Here is a 21,479-nt window from a genome sequence, read left to right on the forward strand (position 1 = left end):
GCATATGTGCAAAGATCTGCTTGTGAGTTGTTTCTTTAGTATTTCTTGATACCTTTACCCTTATTTTTTAAATTTTTTTAAACCCTGTACATGTTCAGATTGCTATAGAAAGAGTTAAGGAATCTGATGGTTAAGTCTGAAGTTTATCCCTACTTGCTTTTGCCATATCAAAAATAAAAGCAAGGTGTATGTTTCACTGTCATGGGGCAGATTTTAGTAGCAGGATTGTAATGTCTCTCAGCACTCAGAAATCTCTCTAATCTCACGTGAGATAGAGTTGTATACATTGGGCTAAATGATACACTGGTTGTGTTTCCCTGAAGTGCCTTCTGGGGCTTTTTTTGGGGGGGGGGGTGATGAAAACAACACAGTCTGTATCGTGACTAAAACAATACATAGTTTGAATTTTAGAAAACAAAATCTGAAGCTGCCCAAGACGTCACATTTAAATGGTTTCTGCTATTTGTATAACAAAATTGAACAGACTCTCATAGAACAGTATCTTGGTTAGAGTGTGCCTGAAAATTACCAATATAGAGCATATGGTCTGCTTTAATTTCAGTGGGTTTTTTTTTTTAGTATTTATCGTATTTTGTTAATTTAATCCTTTTTTTTTTCTTCTTAACAGATTTCACTGCCGGTGTCATTACAGAGGCAGCATTTACCAACCTGGGGAGCTCATCCCAACACCCTCAGGCTTATGGTAAATTTCAGGGATGGTGATTTTCCTTAACCAATAACATGTACTCATATAACTTTTTAACCAAAACCATAAATTGAAATATGACTTCTGTAGTTTGATAATCTTGATGTAGTTTGATAATCTTAATATAAACTTTCAAACCATATGTATATTACATTTATACATATATATTAAACTATAATAAATAGGTATATTAAACCACATATATATAATGTTTCAACGTGGAGTGCCTATGTCTTGTGCTCATAACTGCAGAAAAGAGCCATGAATTGAAGTGTGAAGCAGTGAAATGGGAGATCTTTGATCAGTTTAGTTCTCAGATAAAAGTTAAGGATGAGATGAGGATTCAAATACTGTAAATTACTAAGGGGTTTTAGTTTTGTGGTTCAACAACTGGCTCAGAAAAAGCAATTCTAGAATGGAATTAACCATGTCACGCTCTGGAGTCAGAAGGCTGCCTCCCTACAGACAGCGATCCCAGTGAGATAACACTTATTCCTAGGATGACACTCATTCGGGTGGCAACCTGTTTAAAATGCAGACGGTGCATGCAGCAGTCCTCATGGATCCGTATCCAACTCCTAACCTCCCTCTCTTAGTTGCTCCATCGGAGCCCACAGATGATAATAGACACAAGGGAACAGTAACAATAATGCTGCCTAACCATTACTGTGCACCTTCTGTAGTCCTGGCGCCATTCTAAGTGCTTCATATCTGTTATTAAAACAGTTGCTCATCAGTGTGACCCTAAGAGACAGGTGCTGTTGCTGCAGGCCCAGTTCACAGGTGAGGAAGATGCGGCACAGGCAGTTAAGCAACCTGGTGATGAAGCCGGGATTCATTCTCGAACAGCCTGGCTCAGCAACGCTTGCTTTGTTTCCTGTTTTGCTCTGCAGCTTATTTCTATTCATGGCAGAATATTGTTTATCTACAATTTATATTTATTGGCATTTCCATTTCCCTTCCTTTCACCCATCAATGAAGATACAAAGGCAACATCTCTTGGACCTTGTACTAGTGGCCACAGTTTCCCAAGATAGAAATCTAGGAGTCATCTTTGACACCTTCCTCCTCTCAACACCTGCATCCAGTAAACCCCCAGTGACTGTGGATTTTATTTTTGACATGCATTTGAAATCCATTCCTTCCTTTCCATCGCCACTGCCTTACCAATGTCTCTCTGGGTTTATCTACCTGGTTTTCTTATCTCTAGTCTTGTCTCTTTCCATTCTACCAGGATGTCATCTCTCTCTCAAATTTAACATAGTTGAATTTATTTAGGTAAACTTGGCAAAAGCAGAGGAAACTTCCCACCTCAGTGAGAAAAAAAAAGAAAACATTATTGCCACGATCTCATTTTCCATTTCTTCCAAAAAGCCTCTGTCCCAGGATAAGTCTGATGTGAAAGTGCTGATCTGTGACCTGGGCTCTGTCTGTCTCAGTCCTCTCTGCCGCTCACGGTGTGAGTGAGTCACATTTCTAAGTGTCATCCTAATGTCAGATGAGGCATAAGCCTATTCTTCACATGACGTGGCCCTTCTCTGCTAGTCAGCTTCTTCATCTGGGCTCAAATATAGAAAACACCACCTAGTCCAGAGCTGGAGGAGAACCTGGTTATGTTGGCGTTACTGAGACCTGGTGTGTTTTTCCTTCTCATGATGTACTCTTAAGGGATTTTCAAGATGCATTTTACCTGTATTTCATTTTTGCCTTATTCTCTAACTGGAGACTTAAGTTGCAAGACATGACTCCACTCTGTTTTCAACACCGCTGCCAGAATGACTTTTCTAAGAATTCAAACCAACCGTATCACTTTTCACTTCAGTGACTCACTTTAGGGATAAAGTCTTAGCATCTTAATAGGAGCTCGCCTTTGATTCTTTGCCATCTGCATCTCCTGTCACTTCCCACGTGGCACTTTGTTGCGTAGAAAGCTGTTCTGCCCCTACGTGGCTTTGAACTACATCCCCACTGAGTGTGACAGCCTTCCTACCTTATCTGTATCAAACCTCCATCCCTTCTTCAAAATTTTCCAGACCTTATCTTCTTTGACAGCCCTTGATGTCAACTGTGAGTAGATTTTTAAACATTTTTCTGTGTTTTACTTCTATATCTTAAATTTCTATGTTGCGTGTCACACTAGGTGAATTATTTATTTGTATGTCTTTCTCTCCTACTAGAATATATATAAGCATTTGGGTCAAAACTATGAAGTTTGGTCTCTGAGGTCCCCATGCCTACCACAGTGCCCCACACATATAGGTGTTTGATAAAAATGTGTTGAACTGAAATAGCTGTCTTCAAATCGGACCTAAACCAGTAACTTATTTGTAAGAAATTCTGTGGGAAAAATAATATTTGTATATGTAATTAGTCAATTCTTGCATGTTATATTGTTTTTGAAATATAGAAAAAAACCTGAGATTTGGGTCATGAATTAACTCTTTGTTTAATTCTACTAGCCAGTGTTCAAATGGGACTGTGAAATGTGATGAATTAGCAACGCCCTCTACTGGTAAGATCTAGATAGATGCTTTCCTTAAAGAGAATATGGCTTTAAGTTATTAATCTTGCATCTGCCCCTACTCTTAGGGCAGAAGTTGTTAATCCATCACAACTGTCCTTGCCAATGTGCATGAATACAGCCTTGGGAATGTTTCTCAACATGGTACTCCGGTACTTCCTAGCTTTTTTCACATGTGGAATTACAACATTCGTAGGACAATGTGGGGTAAGCCTTCTAAGGCTGCTTAGGGGCAGAGCTGATCAACCCAGGGATGCCACCTCGATGCCACCAACCCCCCCCCCAGGTGCCCCAGTGGCTTTGGGGAGATGTATCCAGGCACCTGTTGGAACTCACTTGTGCAGCAGCAGTCGGGAGACCCTACTCCAGACCAGCACTTCTCAGATTCTAATGTGCACCTCGTCACCCGGGGATCAGCGCTGAGGCCTGAGACATGTCTGTTGACGGCCAAAGTCATGCTCATGCCACTGGTTCCTGGGCTATGTTATGGGGAGCCAGGCTTTCAGACAAGCAGCTGTCAATTAAAAATGGTGTGTAAACTGATATCAACTGCCGTCTCTCGGGAGACTATCACTGTACGGCTGCATATCATTCCTGAAGATCCTATACATTAAAGGCTCCTTTATGTTCTTTATTTTCACCACACAAAAAGCCTCCAGTATTTAGTCACTGTGGGGAAATTCTAGGCAAATAATAAAACTACCTTCTGTTTACTTTACTGGACAGAAAGAGTGTAGGCTGGTAAAACAAATTGTTAGCTATTGCTCTGTTATTTATTTGCAAAGTTATATATATATTTTATGAATGAGTTCTGAATTATGTGCCCTGGACTTACTTTGTGAGGATTCAGGCTGCCCAGGCCTTCTTTCCAGCGTTATGTGCATGGACCCCACACCTGTTTGGTAGTCCCTGGGCCCTCCCTGCCTCACCCCATTTGCTTCAGGGTGGCTCAATTGGAGAAAAGGAAGCCCAGGTGGCCAGACTTCTCACAGAGGAATCTTCAAGATTCCTTTTGGCCCCAGACAAGGGGTGTTATTTAATCCCTCTGAATCTAAAAGCTTTCTGGAGCAATATGTAGCCCCTACCTTGCCTATCATTATGTTCATTTTCTGCACATCTACATTATAGTGAGGATTGATGTAAATAATGACTCAGAGGTGAAGCAAGATCCAAATTATATTGTGTGTTTGTTGTAGGTGCGTAGCTTTGTAGAAGTTTAAATATACTGTACTGTCAGTCCTCAAAAATTGATGCGGTATGTGTGGATTAACCAAAATACCGTGTTTCTGGACCTCAGAAAATTATATACTAGTTGTTCAGTTATTGGCTTATGGAAGGCAGCTAAGTTTTTCAAACTTGAAATAGATTTTGAAAATTCAGGTGATTAAAGGAAATCTGGCTAGGGAATGTTTGTAAGCTCGTGAACCAGACATCACAGAGGAGGGTCTGTTATAACTGGTAAAATTCACTGTATTCTATGATGAATTCTGTTTTGATGACAAATGCATGTCAATATGATTAGGTGTGTATGGAGTAAATACAAAGTTAAAGGTAATTTATCTGTGCCTTGTCCCTGAAGTTCACATCTGCCCCGAGGGAAAACAGTATTTCGACTGCAGGTTTCCTGACCCTGAATTACCAGCTGGTGGTGTAAATTGTGAAACTACCTGTGCAAACCTGGCTATGAACTTCACTTGTGCCCCATCATCACCCTGCATAAGTGGCTGTGTTTGTGCTCCAGGGTAAGGCTCTCTTTGCTGATGATACTGAACGTTCAGGATTTGACAGAAAACACAAAGCACTTAAAAACATTATTTACAGAAATAGCTACAATTGTTGTTCTGACTGGTGGTTGACATTAAGTTGGTGACTAGAGGACTATTGTAATTATTTTTCTATGCTCATGTCATACATCACATATATTGTATCTCAGATACTACATATCGCTTGTCACACGTGATTAAATAATGTCACGATATGTTATGTATACAAAATAATTAAGTAATACAGTGAATTGAGGAGGGAAGTCACTTCAGGATGGTCTTGGCATTTACCCCGGAATCAACTGCAGTTTGGGGAAAGTAACAGTGAGCCACTCTTCATTCAAAACATTTGAAGTGCGTGTCTTTGTATATTCTGTTGTGCTGTTACTGTTGCTGATGTTAAGTTATATTACTGGTGCCAGCTGCTTTATCTGATGGATGTTACAGAAAATGGTGTGTTGAGGCTACTTAGGGCAGTGGGTAACAGTAGGAACTCTGGCTTCAGACACACCTAGTTCAAATCCCAGTCCTGCCAATATTAGCTGAGTGATTTTTCTTCAAGTTCCTTTAAAGCCTCAACAAGGCATCATGAGATATGGGGGGGGGGTGTGTACACTCAATAAATATGGGTCACTATTTTATGGATAACTCACTCTTATCTTTGTAAATGTCCTTAGTAGCAGGAGTGTCTAGTACACGTGGAAGGCAATTACAGAATCTGGTGGCTCTCTGCTTCCTTGCAGGCACACGTAGAATCTGGCCTCCCTGCCCTCCCCTCTTCCAGTAATGAATAGCGGCAGTGCACAGCGGGAGGGCCACCTAAGGCAAACAGGTCACCCATTCTTCCTCGATGAACATATTCACACAAAATGACTCCTGGGCTCAATTCATATAAACCAGGAGCAAAGAAGAGAGAGGTTTTGTGGTCTGTTTCCCAGGAGAGTCACGTTTGTCTAAATGGTCCCCGTCTGGAGTAGGTTGACGAGCCAAGTAACTTGGGACGGTCTCCATCTCTTTAGAAAGGAAGGACAGAGAAGGAGGGTGAAAGAACAAGGCCTTGCATGGGAAAATAAAGGCAGGTAGAAATCAGGCCATGGAGCAGATGAGCAAGGAAGATATTTTAGTAAAAGGGACAAGGGAAATAAAAGCTTTATTATGGTAAAATAATGCAACCTACAACATTGCTTGATTAATTTGATTTGATTGTGACTCAGATGCATGGCTGATTAGATCAAGCTGCATCCTAATTCTGTTTCATGCTTGTAGTTGATGCTACTATTTAAAAAAAAAAATACGTATTTGCTGTCACCTTTGACTTTTAGTTCACCAGTGATTTCTTAATTTACTGGTCAAAGATCAGTATAAAAACTTAAAGTAATTTTCTCTCACCTTCTCTTATTTTATTGAAATAAGTATAGTTGGAAATTGACTAAGAGGCCTCTGACAGATGTGGAAATAATTTTGTTACACAGAAATTTCTATTAAAAAAGTTGTTTTATGGTAATCTGATTTGGATTGTCTTCCACATGGCTTCAGCTGGTTTATTTTTATTTTATGACAATAGCCTAGTATCCCTTGTTTTCCTGGGGCTCCTCGCATTGCCAGAAGTTCCTTGAGTATAAATGGACCACATGCCTTAGTTTAGAAATCATTGTAGATTCAAGAAATGGAAAGTAATGTCGTGGAAAAGTCATGCAGAAATGGGTTCAAATACTGGACCTCTTTCTTATTAGCTAAAGTACCTTGGGACAAATTACTTAACCAGTTGGAGTCTCAACTTCCTCTTTAAAATGGGTGTAATGATATCTACTTCAGAGATGGTTGAGCATCTGCAGCACACCAGTCACGTGGTAGGTGCTCAGTAAGTGTTTACTACTTACCCCGCTTTACAAATCTGCTGAACGAAGACAATTCACAGTGATTTATAGCTTTCTTCTTCCTTCTTCCAGTTTTGATTAGTTATGAAAAACTCACCAATCATCAGCATAACCATTTAAAACCACTATTTTGGCTGGTTATGTAAGAATTATGGTTATAACTTTCAATGGTGTATAATCTGCAAAAATACTGAATCACTGTGCTGTACACCTGAAGCTAATTTATTATACATCAACTATATTTCAGTTAAAAAATCTTAAATGTGAATAATATTAAAAAATAACAGAAATGAGAATTGTAAAAAGAATTGTGGTTCATTTAGGTGGGGCATCTCTTATTGAAACAATTAGACATCCAGCATTTGTAAAGCACCTAACGTTTGAGACATTGTGTTAAGCTAAAGGGATAATGTTACTAAAATACACATATAAAGTAACAACAGAATCTACCTTATGGAATTGTCACTAGGATTAGATGAGTCAATGATGTATTTACAGTGGCTGGGCCATAGTAAACACTCAAAAACTCTAGTTTTTGTTGTTGTGTTAATTTGCTCTGTAAGTCATTTAGTGAAGTACTTGCAGTTCATCATGATGAACCCACCAATAAAGGTGTGTACAAATTACTACATATAGGGAGTGGCACATAAAAAGATTGCACTGAAGGGATTGCAGTAAATTGAGTTTTAAGTGATGAGAAAAGTCTTTCAGTTTTCCAGGCAGAAGAGAGATGCAATACTCATGGAAAGTGACTAGAAGTTTAAGAAGGTTGAGGGGAGAATGTATGGACTCTAGGGTACTGTTATCTGAAAGAAAGAAATCTAAATGAGATGATGCAATAACCTATTGTATAGATAGGTTCATTTCTTCACCTTTACTCAACAACTGAGTACCTGCTATGTACCAGGCATTGGAACATAACCATTGACAAGATCTTCATGGTCTTCTGGAGTAGAACTTAAAAGCAAGTGGACAACATATACATTGAATAAGGAATTACTGTACTGTGTCAGATGAGCTATGAGCGGGGAAGCAGAGCACTAAAGGAACCTGTGTGATTATTTCTGTTCGAGAGAACAGGCAGGAATTCAGGATTCCTCACTTCTGTGTTAATTTTGATAATGTTGAACTATAACATTTTAAAGCAAATTCAGAGAAAAACTTTAAGTATTTTATCTATTTTTACTGCTAGTTTTGAGTCTTACTATTACTATTGTGCTATTATTATTTATTATTCTAATTTAAATTATTATATTATAGTTATATATTTAAATTATATGTATTATTTATTAGTGTTTTATTATTATGAAAGCTATTTTTGAGAAAAGATTTTAAGAATATTGAAAAATATATGTATATATTTATATTAAGAGTATTGAAATAAATATTACATATAATATATATTTAATCTTCATATTGAAATATTTTGATAATGCACCAAAAGTGATTTTTCCTTGAGGTTATGAGTAATAATTTTATTTTTTATATTCATAGATATTTTAAGATACTTTCTAATGAGGTAACCTTTCATGAAGGGAATAATGCTTTGAAGAAAACCAATACTCAAAACTTGATATGTTAATAATGAAGAAGGTGAAACACTTGATGTAATGATTTCTTATTCAAAACACATTTAAACTAAACTCTCATGATTTTCAATTTAAGCACTCATAAAAGAAGCTTTTGATTACTCTCTCTATCCTGTAATTGAAAATTTTATCCAGCTTATAATTCACTATTTCATCAAAAATTTCTTGACTCATAGGCTCTTAAATATCAAATATTGAAGAGAGGGAACCTCACTACCTTTTTAATTGTTTTTTCAGAATAGCTCTCTTTACCCAGAAATTTAGACTTCGTCTCCTTTTTATTGTACTTGTATTTGTTGTATTTGTAGGTGATAACAAAAAGGTTAAGATATTGTGTCCAGTCATTTCCCTGGCATTTATTTATTACTGTTATGTGCAAGATACTTTGTAGAAAAATAGAGGAGAAAGACTGGACTCAGTGCCTCCATAGGTCAGACAGAATATGCTTACAATTGTTGTAATAAATATAAATGGTTTTGAATATAACAAGATCACTGATTTTTTAAAACCTGAAATTAGTAGTTTATATTAAATAGCATTTATTTCTTCATTTGGAAGAATGGCAGAGCACAAAGGCAAGTGTTACGTTCCTGAAAGCTGTCCGTGTATCTGGAAAGACTGGGAGTACCTCTCAGGAGAAGTGATTGCTACACCATGTTATACCTGGTAATGAGATCCATTTATTTCACAGTTTTCCTAAGCAGTTGTATCAGTTTCAGTCCTCTCTTATTTACTTAATGTGCCTGACTTCAGCAAAAAGCAAACCAAGTCTGAGTGAATAAGACTTTAAAGGCTTTCAGGAGTTTGTGGGCAACTACTGCCCACAGGGGATCATACCATTATTTTTATGCCTATTTGTTCAGCCAAGAAGAGAAGAATGAAATATGGCCATTTAAAAACTTAACGGAAGAAATACCTCAAGTTTATAGAAAGTGATAAATGTTCCAAAGAGAAGGTCACATTTGATGGAAAGTTTTCTGTTTGGAAATGAGCCAGAAGAATACCATAAAATAAAATTGAAGTATAATTTCCTTGGAACGTGGGTGAAAATTCTAAGCTTATGAACCATGTCATGTCTGTTTACGTGGACTGGAGTAGAGGCAATGACATTCTGGTCTTTTGGGAACCAGCAGGTTCGTGTTCAGGTTTGCATTCCATCATCTGTTTTCAGTATGACCCAGGCACAATTTTTAGTCTTGGTTGTGATGTCTAATAGTTTATCTAAACAAAGTGGTAAATATATGCTTAATCTATCACTGTAATAAATATTATTAGAACCAATTGGCCATGTTTAGTAGGGCTATTGGCTCAGTGAATGCTCTTGAATACAAACCTTCCAATATTTATGACACTTGAAAAATACTAATTAGAGCCAAGTTTCTTAGAAAGGTAACAGCGTTTGTATTATTTTCTAACAGTGTTTGTCGACGAGGAATGTTCAATTGCACATACTATCCATGCCCAGCAATGTGTACAGTGTATGGGGACCGGCATTATCATTCTTTTGATGGACTGGAATATGATTATATCAGTGATTGCCAGGTATTTTTGATAAAGGTATGTCTCAATTACTTACTTGCATATATAATTATATAAAGACAATGTAAAAAACAAGTATGGTGGACCAAGCATATCAAATCCTTGTATCATTAATAAAGCCTATAAAAGTTATAGTGATTTTGAACTAATTTCCTTGACCCATTTTAAAGTTTTGTTATTTATAAATGATGGGCTAATTCTTAAACTTTCTGTGCCTCTGTTTTCTCATTTGTGAAATGAGGAAAATAACTGTACCTGCCTCCTGGGGTAGTTCTTAGGAATAAATGAGATAAATATAAGCAAAACTGTCAGATAGCACTTTGATATTAAGTAACTGCTCAATAAATGTCAACCATTTTTATGCTTATTGGCTTAGTTTAGTGAATACAAATGTAAGACATTAAATCATGTATTGGACCATGTACTGTTTATGGTTGTAGCAAATAGTAAGACATTATTCTCAATTCTACACCTGCTATTTTGATGGTATACTCTGGAAAACTCTAGACTTTGTATATCTGATAAAAATCCTCAAATTTCCCATATCTTTAATGTATTTGGATTTCCTGTATACCTAAACTTTATTTAGACATCATTGATCCCAGAATTAAATTTCTAAATGAAAAATGTAAGTTTCAGGAAGAAGTTGCTCAAGAATAAGCAAAATAACCTCTTTTTCCTCTGGCTAGGTAACCTGTGATTATCTTGAATGCGTGGTTGTCTTTTTTTTTCCTGCATAAGGCTTTTAATGTTATTCGAGGTTTGTGTATGATCCTGTTCTTCAAGCATATGTCAAGAGAGTAGGCACATTCCCAATTTGTATTAATTCTGTCAAAAAAAAAAAAAAAAGAACAGTAAAATCTATAGCCTTCCAAATTGAAACAAAGCTCTTGCTTATGTTTCAAGGGAAATCACTGAATTTCCCTTTCAGTGCTACTCTTAGCCTCCTTTATGAACAATTTGAAGTTTCTTTAAGAATAAATCCCTGGGAATGGATTTGGCAGTCAGATAATTGTAGAAGATGACAAGTTGCCTATACGGTGTGTGTGTGTGTGTGTGTGTGTGTGTGTGTGTGTGTGTTGTTTTGATAATTTTTGGAGCATAGGAAAGGCACAGTGGTGCATATACATTCTGTGAGTAGTTGTCCTAATGAGCCTTACTTGGCAAACAAATTTACATTAGAACTTTTTCATCCTCCGAGGTTTAGGTCGCAAATTGATAAGCTTGGAAAAGTAAATAACAGTTTAGAGATTTGAATACATGAACTGACACCTTTTTCTCAAAATCTATCAGACTGATTTTGTACCAAACCCTTTCTTCCCTTGATATTTAGATGCCTCTGACACTCCTTTGAGTTCCCTCTTCCTTTGACTTTCGGGGTATTATGCTTTTTGAGCCCTTCAGTGTCTCTCCTAATTTCTCCTTTGTCTCTTTGTTGCCTTTTCTGTTTGCCTAAGTCTCAGACCATAGATGACTGAGTTGGCTCCTTCAGGGCAAGGATCGAATCTTAGTCACTATTGTTTCACCAGTGCGGAGCACTGTGCTGGGAATATGGTTGTTCATTGAGTGTTGAGTGAACTGCTCGTCTGCTCTTGGCTCTTTGCTCTTTTCTCCTACTGCTTCATGTGTTCATCCACCTCTACAATCTTAACCACGTCTACAGGCTGAGTTCCAAACTGACATAAATAGCTGTGACCTTCAATTTCTAGGCTTTCTGACTCAACTTCATCCCTACAATAATACATTTTTTTTCATTCTGTTAATCTTTCTAAGACTCCCATTGCAATCATGTCATTGCTTTTTTTAAGAACTAAAGTTGACTCCCAATTACCAACCTCCAGAAAGTCAAAATTCCCATGATAGTCTTTCAAAGTTCTCAGTTATCTCTATTTCTCCTCTTCCTTTTTTCCCGGGGTATTTTCTGTACCTGATTGCCTCTGCTCCCACAGAGTGACTTTTCCAGTTCACATTTATCTGTCCTGTTCTTACATTCTATTGTATTTAATAGTCATCATGTCAAAAGTAAGCAACTCATTATATCCTGATTATTTTATATGTGCTCAGCTAGATTGTGTATGATTTTATGCTGTGCTACACTTCTTTTGGGTTCCTCATAAGGAATAGCACAGTTCTATTATAAGAGCTGAAAAATTACTTGTTCAGTTTTCTAACAGTCTCTATTAGAGGGTAGAAATCACAAGCTTATACTTAATTAATTATCTAATATTCATTATAAATGCATATACATGCCTTCAACCTGAAGTATGTAGAGCAACACTTCTTAAACTTTAGTGGGTGTGCACATGACCTGGAAATCCTGTTAAAATACAGGTTCTGATTTTATGGATTTGAAGCAGGATCTTGGATTCTGCAATTTTTAATAAGGTACCCTGATGTTCCATGTCCATGGTCCACTCTTTGAATAGAGAGGATGTAGAGCACTTCCATCTTTAAAAAATTAATTTAACTATTAAATTTTTTAACCTATTTTTGAAATTCTCTTCTTCCTCTGAAGAGTAAACTTTAAGTCACACCTAGAAAAAAGAAAGTATCATTAACAGTATTATATCAAACATGACATGTTCCCATTGGACATATCATCAAGGTTAATTAATGATGATTTTTATGGTGCCATTTTAAGTAGCAAAACAAAAATTCTGCCAAACTGTATTTTCACTTTGTATATGGAAAAATTATTTAGAGTATTTACTAAAGGTATTTAAAACCTTGTCCACACATCACTGTCTTTGCAAACGTTTTCCAATGTGTGACAATGGTCTTTGCTCATACATTATCCATTTCATTCATTTAATAAGCAATTCTTAAGGCCTATTAAATGTAAACTGTGTTAACAAAGACTTGACTACTCTGTATATTAGGCTAGATTGCTCCAAGACAATTCAAAAGTTTTGAAAACAGATATCATGCCCTCCATTTCTCTTTTCCTCTTACAGGCATTTTGCGAAATGCTGGGCATTTGGTGAACCCTTAAAAACTACTTATTTGATCTGTATGTCCCACCTGGCTTTTTCTTAATTCCTCATTTCCTTTGCAGAAGAGAAATCATAGTACTTACCACTGTATTTTCAAACATGATTGTGCAGAAAGTAGACTATTTGTCTCAACTCTGATTCCTGAAAGTATATTCTTGTAGTTGATGCTGAATGATGGTAGCAGTCAATTTTTACTAGTGCTGCAATATAACAGTACCTTTTTATTTAGCAGGAAGAGCCATTAAGGTTTGGCTTTCAGGCTTCATAACCCTGATTTCCTATCATCACTTTAATTTGGTACTTTATCCTTCAGTAAAAATGAATACATCATGTTCAATCTCAAATTTTAGTAAGATATATCTGCCTGTATATGAGAAGACATGTCTCAGGAAATATTACTCCAACATTTGGATTACTTATTAAATATCTGGGTTAAGAGCCATCATAAGTGTTCTTATGTAAAAGTAAGAGATAAAGAATAGTAAAAGTCTCAATTTTCAAGTTTTAGATTGTATATGCCTTTTTTTCTGCAAAAGCAGAATTACTCTTTTTTTTTTAATGTTTCTTTAAAAAGAAAGTGTGTTTATAAAAAAATAATCTTCAAAGCTTAACTTTTATTGAATTTAACTGGGTACTTAAAGAAAAGAAAACTGTTAATAATTAATTAGAATTATACTAGTAAATTACTGATTGTATTGTAATGGGAATTTTTACTGAAATTAAAAAAAGAAAAAACTCAGAACTAGGCCCCAACAATGGTTAGGACAATTTAACCAACATATGCTTGATAAGCCAAGAAATATTTTATTTTACCATGGAGCAGGTAATTATTTCATACCAGAAACAAATTAGTGATTTATCAATGCAACCTAATATTCATGATCTTGAAATATTATCATGCAAAATACTAAATTTCTCAACACTTGGATATTTTCTGCTGCAATTTTTTTTCAGTTTTTTTTTTTTTTTTTTTTTTTTGCTTACTCCATCTGCTTCTCTTTTTCATGGCAACCCCCCCCCCCTTTTTTGAGGAGGGGAAGAAACAGCATTTCCTTTGGGAATGGTAGGATGACTTGCCAGCATGGTTCATTTACTTGCTACTTTTTCAGAGGTAGGAATCACTTCTGTGAAGAGCAAATCTAATTCTTTCTTCTTTGTCAAGCAGCTCTCTTTCCTCTTTGTTTTGATTACAAATTCCAGGCTTTATTTTTGTCATTTGTAAACATACTTTTATCTGGTGAAACTTACCATTTATTTCTTTGGGCCCTGTGAAGGATCTAGCAATCCAATTAATAAGAACTTCCCTTTTATTGGCCAGTTGGACTTCTAAAAATTGATACTTACTCAGTTTTATCTTAAGAGTATAATGTTAGTTGACTCTGACCTTTGAAGAGATATTAAAGGTTTTCTTTTGTTTTTAATCTTTGGATTGTGGAGTTTTAAATGTAGCTTAGTTTTAGTGAACACTCCCCCGTCTTTGTTGATGTTTGTCAAACTTAAAAAATTCAGGTTCTCTGATACTTCATTCATTTTGGAGGCTGTTTATGCTGTAATGTAAATAGCACATGGAATACAACACATTATTTTTTAAGTATGTTGAAGCAAATCTAGGACAAAGTTCATAATTGTATTTCCAGAGGTAAGACTTTTTTAAGAGTGAAAAGAGTTGAGAAACCAAACAGGACCTTAACCTGTGCTATAAACTCAAAGAAAGAGAAAACACTTGATGTTTTAAGCAAAAATGGGAAATTTTAATATTCCAAATCCCAGGTTTCAGAGCCAAATTCTACTTCCGTTATCTATGAGAAACCCCAGTCACTGCTCGATTTCCTCCTGTAATTTGTTCTAGATTAGGTTTTTCAACATTCTGTTTAATGCTATCTCAAATGTTCTTTATTCTCCTTAAGTCTTTGAAAGCCTTCTAATTTCATTGCTCTCAAATTTCTATGCCCTGCATCATTTTTCACATCAATATTTCTTGTGTGATTTATCTGTGTCCAGCCCTGTCCTGAGAGGTGGAGGCATAGTGATGTGCAAACATAGATGTGGGTCTTGCCTCTGACATTTAGGCTGGTGAGGGAGAGTGATTAATCACCTATCACAAAGTTCATATAAAATTGCAACTGTAAAAGTCAGTGGTGACCTATACAAAATCCAATTAAAACTTCTTACTGTTACTCTTTTTTTTTTGGAAGTAGTTCTTGCTTTGTCTTCTCTGAGGTAATTCTGCTATTTTTGCTGGTCTTTGTCTCTGATCAGTCCTTAGTCTCCTCCGGTGGCTTCTTTCTCCAAGAATTTCTTAAAGCATTGGGTCTCACAAGTTCCATATTTTCATGAATGTTTCCTCTTAGTCACTCATGATCTCATAATACCTTGAAGGATAGACCCTGTTTGTGTGTATGTTTGTATGTGTGTGTATTTATTTATCCATCCATCTGTTCATCTATCTATCCACAGGAAATGAAAACAGAGAGGAAAGGAAGTTAAGGGAAATCATTTTAGGCAAAGATAAAGCCCTAGATAGAACTAGATAGAGCTATCTCTGTCAAATAAGTAAAATGCAAGCTAAGTGGCATGGTAATCATACAGTGGTGTGGCATTTCAGCAAAATAAAAAGTAAATAAACAGGGGAAGAAAGAACTAAACTGTAAAAATTAGATAAAAGTTTCACTCTGAATAAAATTTATTCCCACTGGAATGAAAATATTTTCTGCCTTCTAGAAGTTGTGAAACAGATGATAGAATTAATTAAATAAGAATTTGAGTGTATGTTAAGGGAATATAAGTGAATGAAAAAAGAAATGGCAGAATTAAGGAACAAATTGAAGCCTAAGTTGAGATATAAGTATTTCTTTTGAAAAATGGTACGTATACTACCTTTCATTTACCTTACCTTCCTTTGGTCATCCTAAAGGTGACTGAAAAAAATCATTCCTCCTTAAAAAAAACTTTTCATATTTTTGACTAACTTCCTGTTTAGCAACTCTGATTGCCTGTACATCTTTTTTTTCTAGCTTAGTCCCATTGAAGAAAAACTACTTTAAAAGTACCTTAAAGTTTTAGACTCAAGGGATGGGCAGCCGATTAAATTTTTTTTCCAAATAGGAATCATTTACATGTATTAACTATCTTTGAGTCAATAATCTTTATTCCCTAAAATGAGATTCTTAATGTGGTTTGTCTTCTGGGTGCAGTTTTTACTTCCATTTTTTGTATGACAAACATCCTGAAGACCAAGGAGTGAAACACAGAAAGACAACAACTTGGACCTTTATTGATATTTAGAATAATATATTTTGTCTACTTATGGTGGAAATGTTCACCCCAAATCAGTTCTTTATAGTTTTAGAAACATTTACATATCAGGAAAATCAGAAATATTTAAAATTAAGTTAAACTATATAATAAAACCTAAAGAAAATTGACCTCCAATTCTGATACATTAACATTGTCAAAGTTAAAATGGAAATAAAACTTATATTAATTTTATTTAATTTTTAAAATTCTGTGAGCAAAACTTTGTAGAAAGCTCTGGCATATTTTTAAAATTTATTTCAATAGGAAAATGAAAATCATGGAGTTTATTGAATTAATTCTTTAATGTTCTTTCAATAAATTAGTGTTTAATTTTCTACTTTATCCATGTAAGCTAACCCTTAAACATTGTATCCTTGTTGGAAAAATTAGGCAAGATATTTGTTATATTTTTCCATAAGATTCATCTCCCTTATTAATCTTAGATATTAAGGTTCAGTATGTAATTTGCATTGTAATAGTTTACCTACATTGGTAATAGACTCCATGTATTAAAATTTTCTAAAACATTTCAATAGAACATTAATATAGGTTTTCCAGTGTTTTCTTTCTTTCTTTCTTTCTTTCTTTCTTTCTTTCTTTCTTTCTTTCTTTCTTTCATTCCTTCTTTTTCTCATATTTAAGTCTACACTCTATGCCTCTATGTTGGGAGCTGTTAAACATACTGATATTAAGATATTAGCTGTGCCCTCAATTTTTTTATATCTAGGGGAGTTGTTAATAAATAAGAAGCTTTATGAAAGCTCTCTTGTGGGGATGTAACTGATTTTGACTAGAGAAGAAGTAAACAGACATGTTTCATGGAAGGGAGGCATTGGTCCTGGAGTATTTCACCCCATTATAACTAACTTCTTTACCAGTGTATTTTCAAGTAGAAGAACTTGTCAGTGAAGCACCTCAGGGTGGTCTTCCTTCTCAGTGACATTCTGCCAAGTGCTGGCTATTTCAGGGAACCAACAGTAGGGGATGCTGTAAAATTTTGCTTGCAAAACCATAAAGGAAATAAATATCCCAAAGAAATCCTGGGACAGGACAAAGATGTCACAAAGGTGACAACCGAAAAGTGGCTTTGTCTCCCAGGCAGCAGGAGTTCATGGATGTTCTGATGTCCTTCATGCAGCTGGAGCGATCTCTGTCTGAATGCTCTATTCTCCGCTTACTCAGGCTTGTTTTGGAACTCTGTGTTCTGTATCTTTTCTCTGTTTTTGCTTCAGTTCAGTCATTCTTTGCTTCCTCATACTTTAAGCTTACTCTCGCCTTTGTGGCCCCCACTCAACTTCTATCCTCCCTATGTCTATTTACCTTCAGATCTTAAAACTTTTTTTTTTAACCAATATTTTCTGGTTCAAATGTGAGAGATAATCTAATTGGCTAGAGTTGTCTCCCCCCCCCCCCCCAATCTGCATTCAAGTCCCTTGGCTTTCAAAGAATGTACTGCTTTGGGTCCATTCAGCTGTGGAACATAAACCATGGCTGCCAGAGGCTACTGTAGCAGGGACTTTCTGTGGGGTAGTTACCCCTGCAAGGGGCTGGGGCCATGACAAGTCATAGACTGATATATTGAGTAAAATAACACACTTCCTTGAGAGCTGCTGACATTTCATGTTTTGGAATCACTTGGGAGAGAGAATATTCTGTATCAGTGTTTTCAGTACTTGGGCTTAAAGGGTTTGAAGAATCCATGTGGCACATGGCCGTTGACCTTTTTCCTTTAGCTTTGTAATCATTAGTTACTGTGTTGCTTAGCAACTCTGTAGCATTATCTCCAAACCTGATATTAAATTGAAATACATTAGAAATGGAAATTGGAGAAACCCGACTCTTAGGAATTGATATTGTTTCAAGTTGCTGTCAGCATAACATGATATTACCAGGCAGGCCATACAATATAGAATATGTCTTGGCATTTCTGAGTTAATATAAAGAATAAAGCTAACATTGAGGCACTTTAATTAATAGTAATATAAATGTAATGGCAATAGAAATGCTTTCAGCCAGCTTTTTACATCCCTAAATCTAAATAACTCTTCCCAAGAGGAAGACCAAAACAGAACCCTGAATTATGTGTTTTTTTCTTCTTTGAAAATTGTTCATAAAGGCAGGAAAGTGTGGCGTTATTTTTTTGAGTAGTACAATGCCATAATCATCTTAATGACCCTTATTATTCTCCTTTTCAAAATTTAGGCAATGCTTTGCACAAGAATTGTTTAATAAGAAGCAAAAGCTCTCGGTTCCTGTGACGTAAGGAAAATTGGGTCACAGAGGGACACATTAATTACTCTGTCAACAGCATTCACTGAAAACCCATCCTCTAGGCACTGTGCTATAGTAATTACTAATAAGACAGGAAGAATTTGGCCAAAGCAAGAAATATATATTGAGCTAGTGTTCATATTGTTGGTGATATAAAAAACTAAGTATGGAGAATTTACATCAAGACCTATTTGATTTCCAAACATTTTAAAGGCTTTTCTCACTTTGAAAATAAACACTGACCCACATGTGTGAAAAATAAAAAGAATTCAGGAAATGTGTGTGAGCCTTTGAAAACTGCAATTTGAGTCCGAAGAGAGTTGTCACTTTCCTTCTGATGAAACTCCCACCTTCCATAAGTTAGTGGAGGACTCGTAGAGCAGTGTGGCTTTAACTTTTGTGGGGGATAAGAGCCACTTCAAGACTTTGATGAAAACCATGGACTTTCTTCCAAGAAAAATGCAGATACTCAAAAACAACATTTTACAGTGAACTTCCAGGGTCTATAGAAGTATTGAAACCTATCTATAAAACTGGGATACAAATGAGAAACCCTGACTCAAGAGCGAGTTCTTAGCGGATGGAGAGGGGGTGGCTGAAGGAAGGTGAGGTTGAGGTGACAGGTGAGCAGGCTCCAATTAGAGTGTGGGACTAAATAATATTCTCTGAAACTAAGGATTTCCTATAACCTACAATTGATTTTTCTCCTCAACCATCACTAGACCCTTCCTAATTTCTCTACAAATGGCATTAAAAAAAAGGGTTTTGAACTCTGTCTCTGCCCTTATTTAGCTAAATGACCTTGGACAATCATTTAATCCTTCTTAACCTCTGTTTTTTGATCTGTAAAATGGAGATAATACATAATTCAAGAATTATCATAAGAATTAAATGAGACAATGTAGGTAAAGTTCAAAAGAAACCCTCAAATGATATGCATTATATTATTTACTAACATGGTACCGAAGTTTTTAATTTATTTCAGTTTTATCTTGAGGCAGATAATTATTTAGCTGGAAAATGATTTAAAATAAAATGAAAGATGTTGTCTAAAATGCAAATATTTCTTTTAAAATTCCCCTAAGTGACCTGTCTTGTTGGGTATTTGATGGAAAGAAACTGGTTGATAAATTCGAGCTATCATTATAAAATGGAAAAAAAGCTTTGTTGGAACATTTTAACAGAAGATACTATAGATAAATGTTTAAGGATGGAGTTATCTTGGTATATTTTTACTAAATTCTTCACATTATTAGATCAAAATGATTTTTATTTTAGAGGTAAGTTGTATTTCAATTTCAACACAATTCATTGTAAATCTTGGCCTTCTTTAAGATTTGTTAACAAAAAATAGTATATATATATATAGCATATATTTGTATTAACATAATATTTTTGACATTTCAGAGTCCAGATGATTCAGATATATCTGTCATTGCTCAGAACAAGAAATGCTTTGACAATGGTATTGTTTGCTCTAAAAGTGTTTTGATTTCAGTTGGGGACACTGAAATTTATCTGAATGATACTCCTTACAAACAGGTTAGTGAATTGGTTCTTTTAAAATCATTTTAACTTGTCCTGAGAATACTGAAAATAAAATAGAAGCAATTTGGGCTACTTTTCTCTATAAGTGGTTACTAGATTTAGATTTTTTTTCTTTGTCATTTTATGTGGCTTCAGTAAATCATACTTCACTTGTCTCTTTTGTTTGCATTTCACTTCTCCACATGACAATTCTCTCCCCTTTTCTTCATTCCCATGGTCGTCATTCTGTCCGTAGCCACTGTCACCTGTTACCTGGAGTACTTCCACATCCTCCACACTAGACTCCTGGCTTCCAGTCTTAGTTTCTCCCCTCTGATCCAACCTGCTGCACCAAAGCAACGGTGGTCTTTCTAAAATGGAGATCTAGTCTCCTGTCACTGTAGTGCTTCAAAACTCTCAAGTGTCTGCTCATTGGCCTTCCAAGACCTCACCAGTCTGGCCATTGCCACCCCTCCTGCCACACGTCTCATTACTTTCTCCCCTAAGCCCACATTCCAGAAGCTGGAGATGGTATTGGTTCTTTAAATGCTGTTATTTCTCTCACCTTTAGTTCTTCATGACTGCCTGCTCCACGTATTCCTACAAGTCTTATCTTAACTCCTTGAGGGAGCTCTTCCTCATACCCTCAACCTTTCTGACGGGATATGCATCATACTTTGGTGACATTGCTTATGTGGTTGTCTGTCTTCTCCATCTGCCTATGAGTTCTGTGAGAATCAAGACCACTGTTGTCTTTGTTCGTTCTGGTATCCTTGGAGCCTGCCCAGTTTGAACGAATGAATACATTTCCTTTACTCATTCAATGATTCATTCATTTATTTATAATATCTACTTTGTACCAAAATATGTGTTGGCTATTGGGTCTACAACAGTGGAAAAAATGCTGTGCTTGTCTTTAAGGAACGTATACTCAGGTGAAGGACACACCCAGGTCAGTGAGGCTGTGCAGTGTGACGTGCTCTGGTAGGAGGGTGTGTAGGAGGTCAGGAGAACCCCTAAGAAGAAGACCCGAGCCAGCCTTGATGCTCAGGGTAGTCGTGAAGAGCAGAGATTTAGTACTCACTTAGAACCCCTGCTCTACCACTTGCTGACCATGTCACTTTGGGCAACTTTACTTAACCCCTCCAAGCTGCAGCTTTCCCATTTGTATATTGGGATGATTATGGAATGTACTTCTTAAGCTCATATGAGGATTAGATGAAACAATGAAATTTCAAGAAATGGCTCTCCTCCTCTCCTTCACCCTCCTTATTTTGAAGGCTTAGAAGAAAGGCTTTGGATGAAATGATTTGAACTGAATCTGAAAAGACAAGTAGGTAGTAGCCACGTGGAGAGAGAGCAGAAAGGCAGTCAATACAGATGAGCAGTTCTGTTA

At 36.1% G+C, this 21,479-nt stretch overlaps 1 protein-coding gene across 1 annotated transcript in view; it reads left to right on the top strand.

Moving 5' to 3' along the window:
- OTOGL (otogelin like) overlaps positions 1-21,479 on the top strand; it is a 117,727-nt gene that overhangs the window by 36,588 nt on the left and 59,660 nt on the right. Inside the window, exons 19-24 of the mRNA XM_064491228.1 lie at positions 629-703; positions 3,166-3,218; positions 4,807-4,969; positions 9,015-9,122; positions 9,875-10,013; positions 19,964-20,098. Of these exons, the coding sequence (XP_064347298.1) occupies positions 629-703; positions 3,166-3,218; positions 4,807-4,969; positions 9,015-9,122; positions 9,875-10,013; positions 19,964-20,098 (673 nt within the window). The remainder of the gene's footprint in view (positions 1-628; positions 704-3,165; positions 3,219-4,806; positions 4,970-9,014; positions 9,123-9,874; positions 10,014-19,963; positions 20,099-21,479) is intronic.

The sequence above is a fragment of the Camelus dromedarius genome, chromosome 11, assembly GCF_036321535.1.
Source record: "Camelus dromedarius isolate mCamDro1 chromosome 11, mCamDro1.pat, whole genome shotgun sequence".
NCBI lineage: Eukaryota > Metazoa > Chordata > Mammalia > Artiodactyla > Camelidae > Camelus > Camelus dromedarius.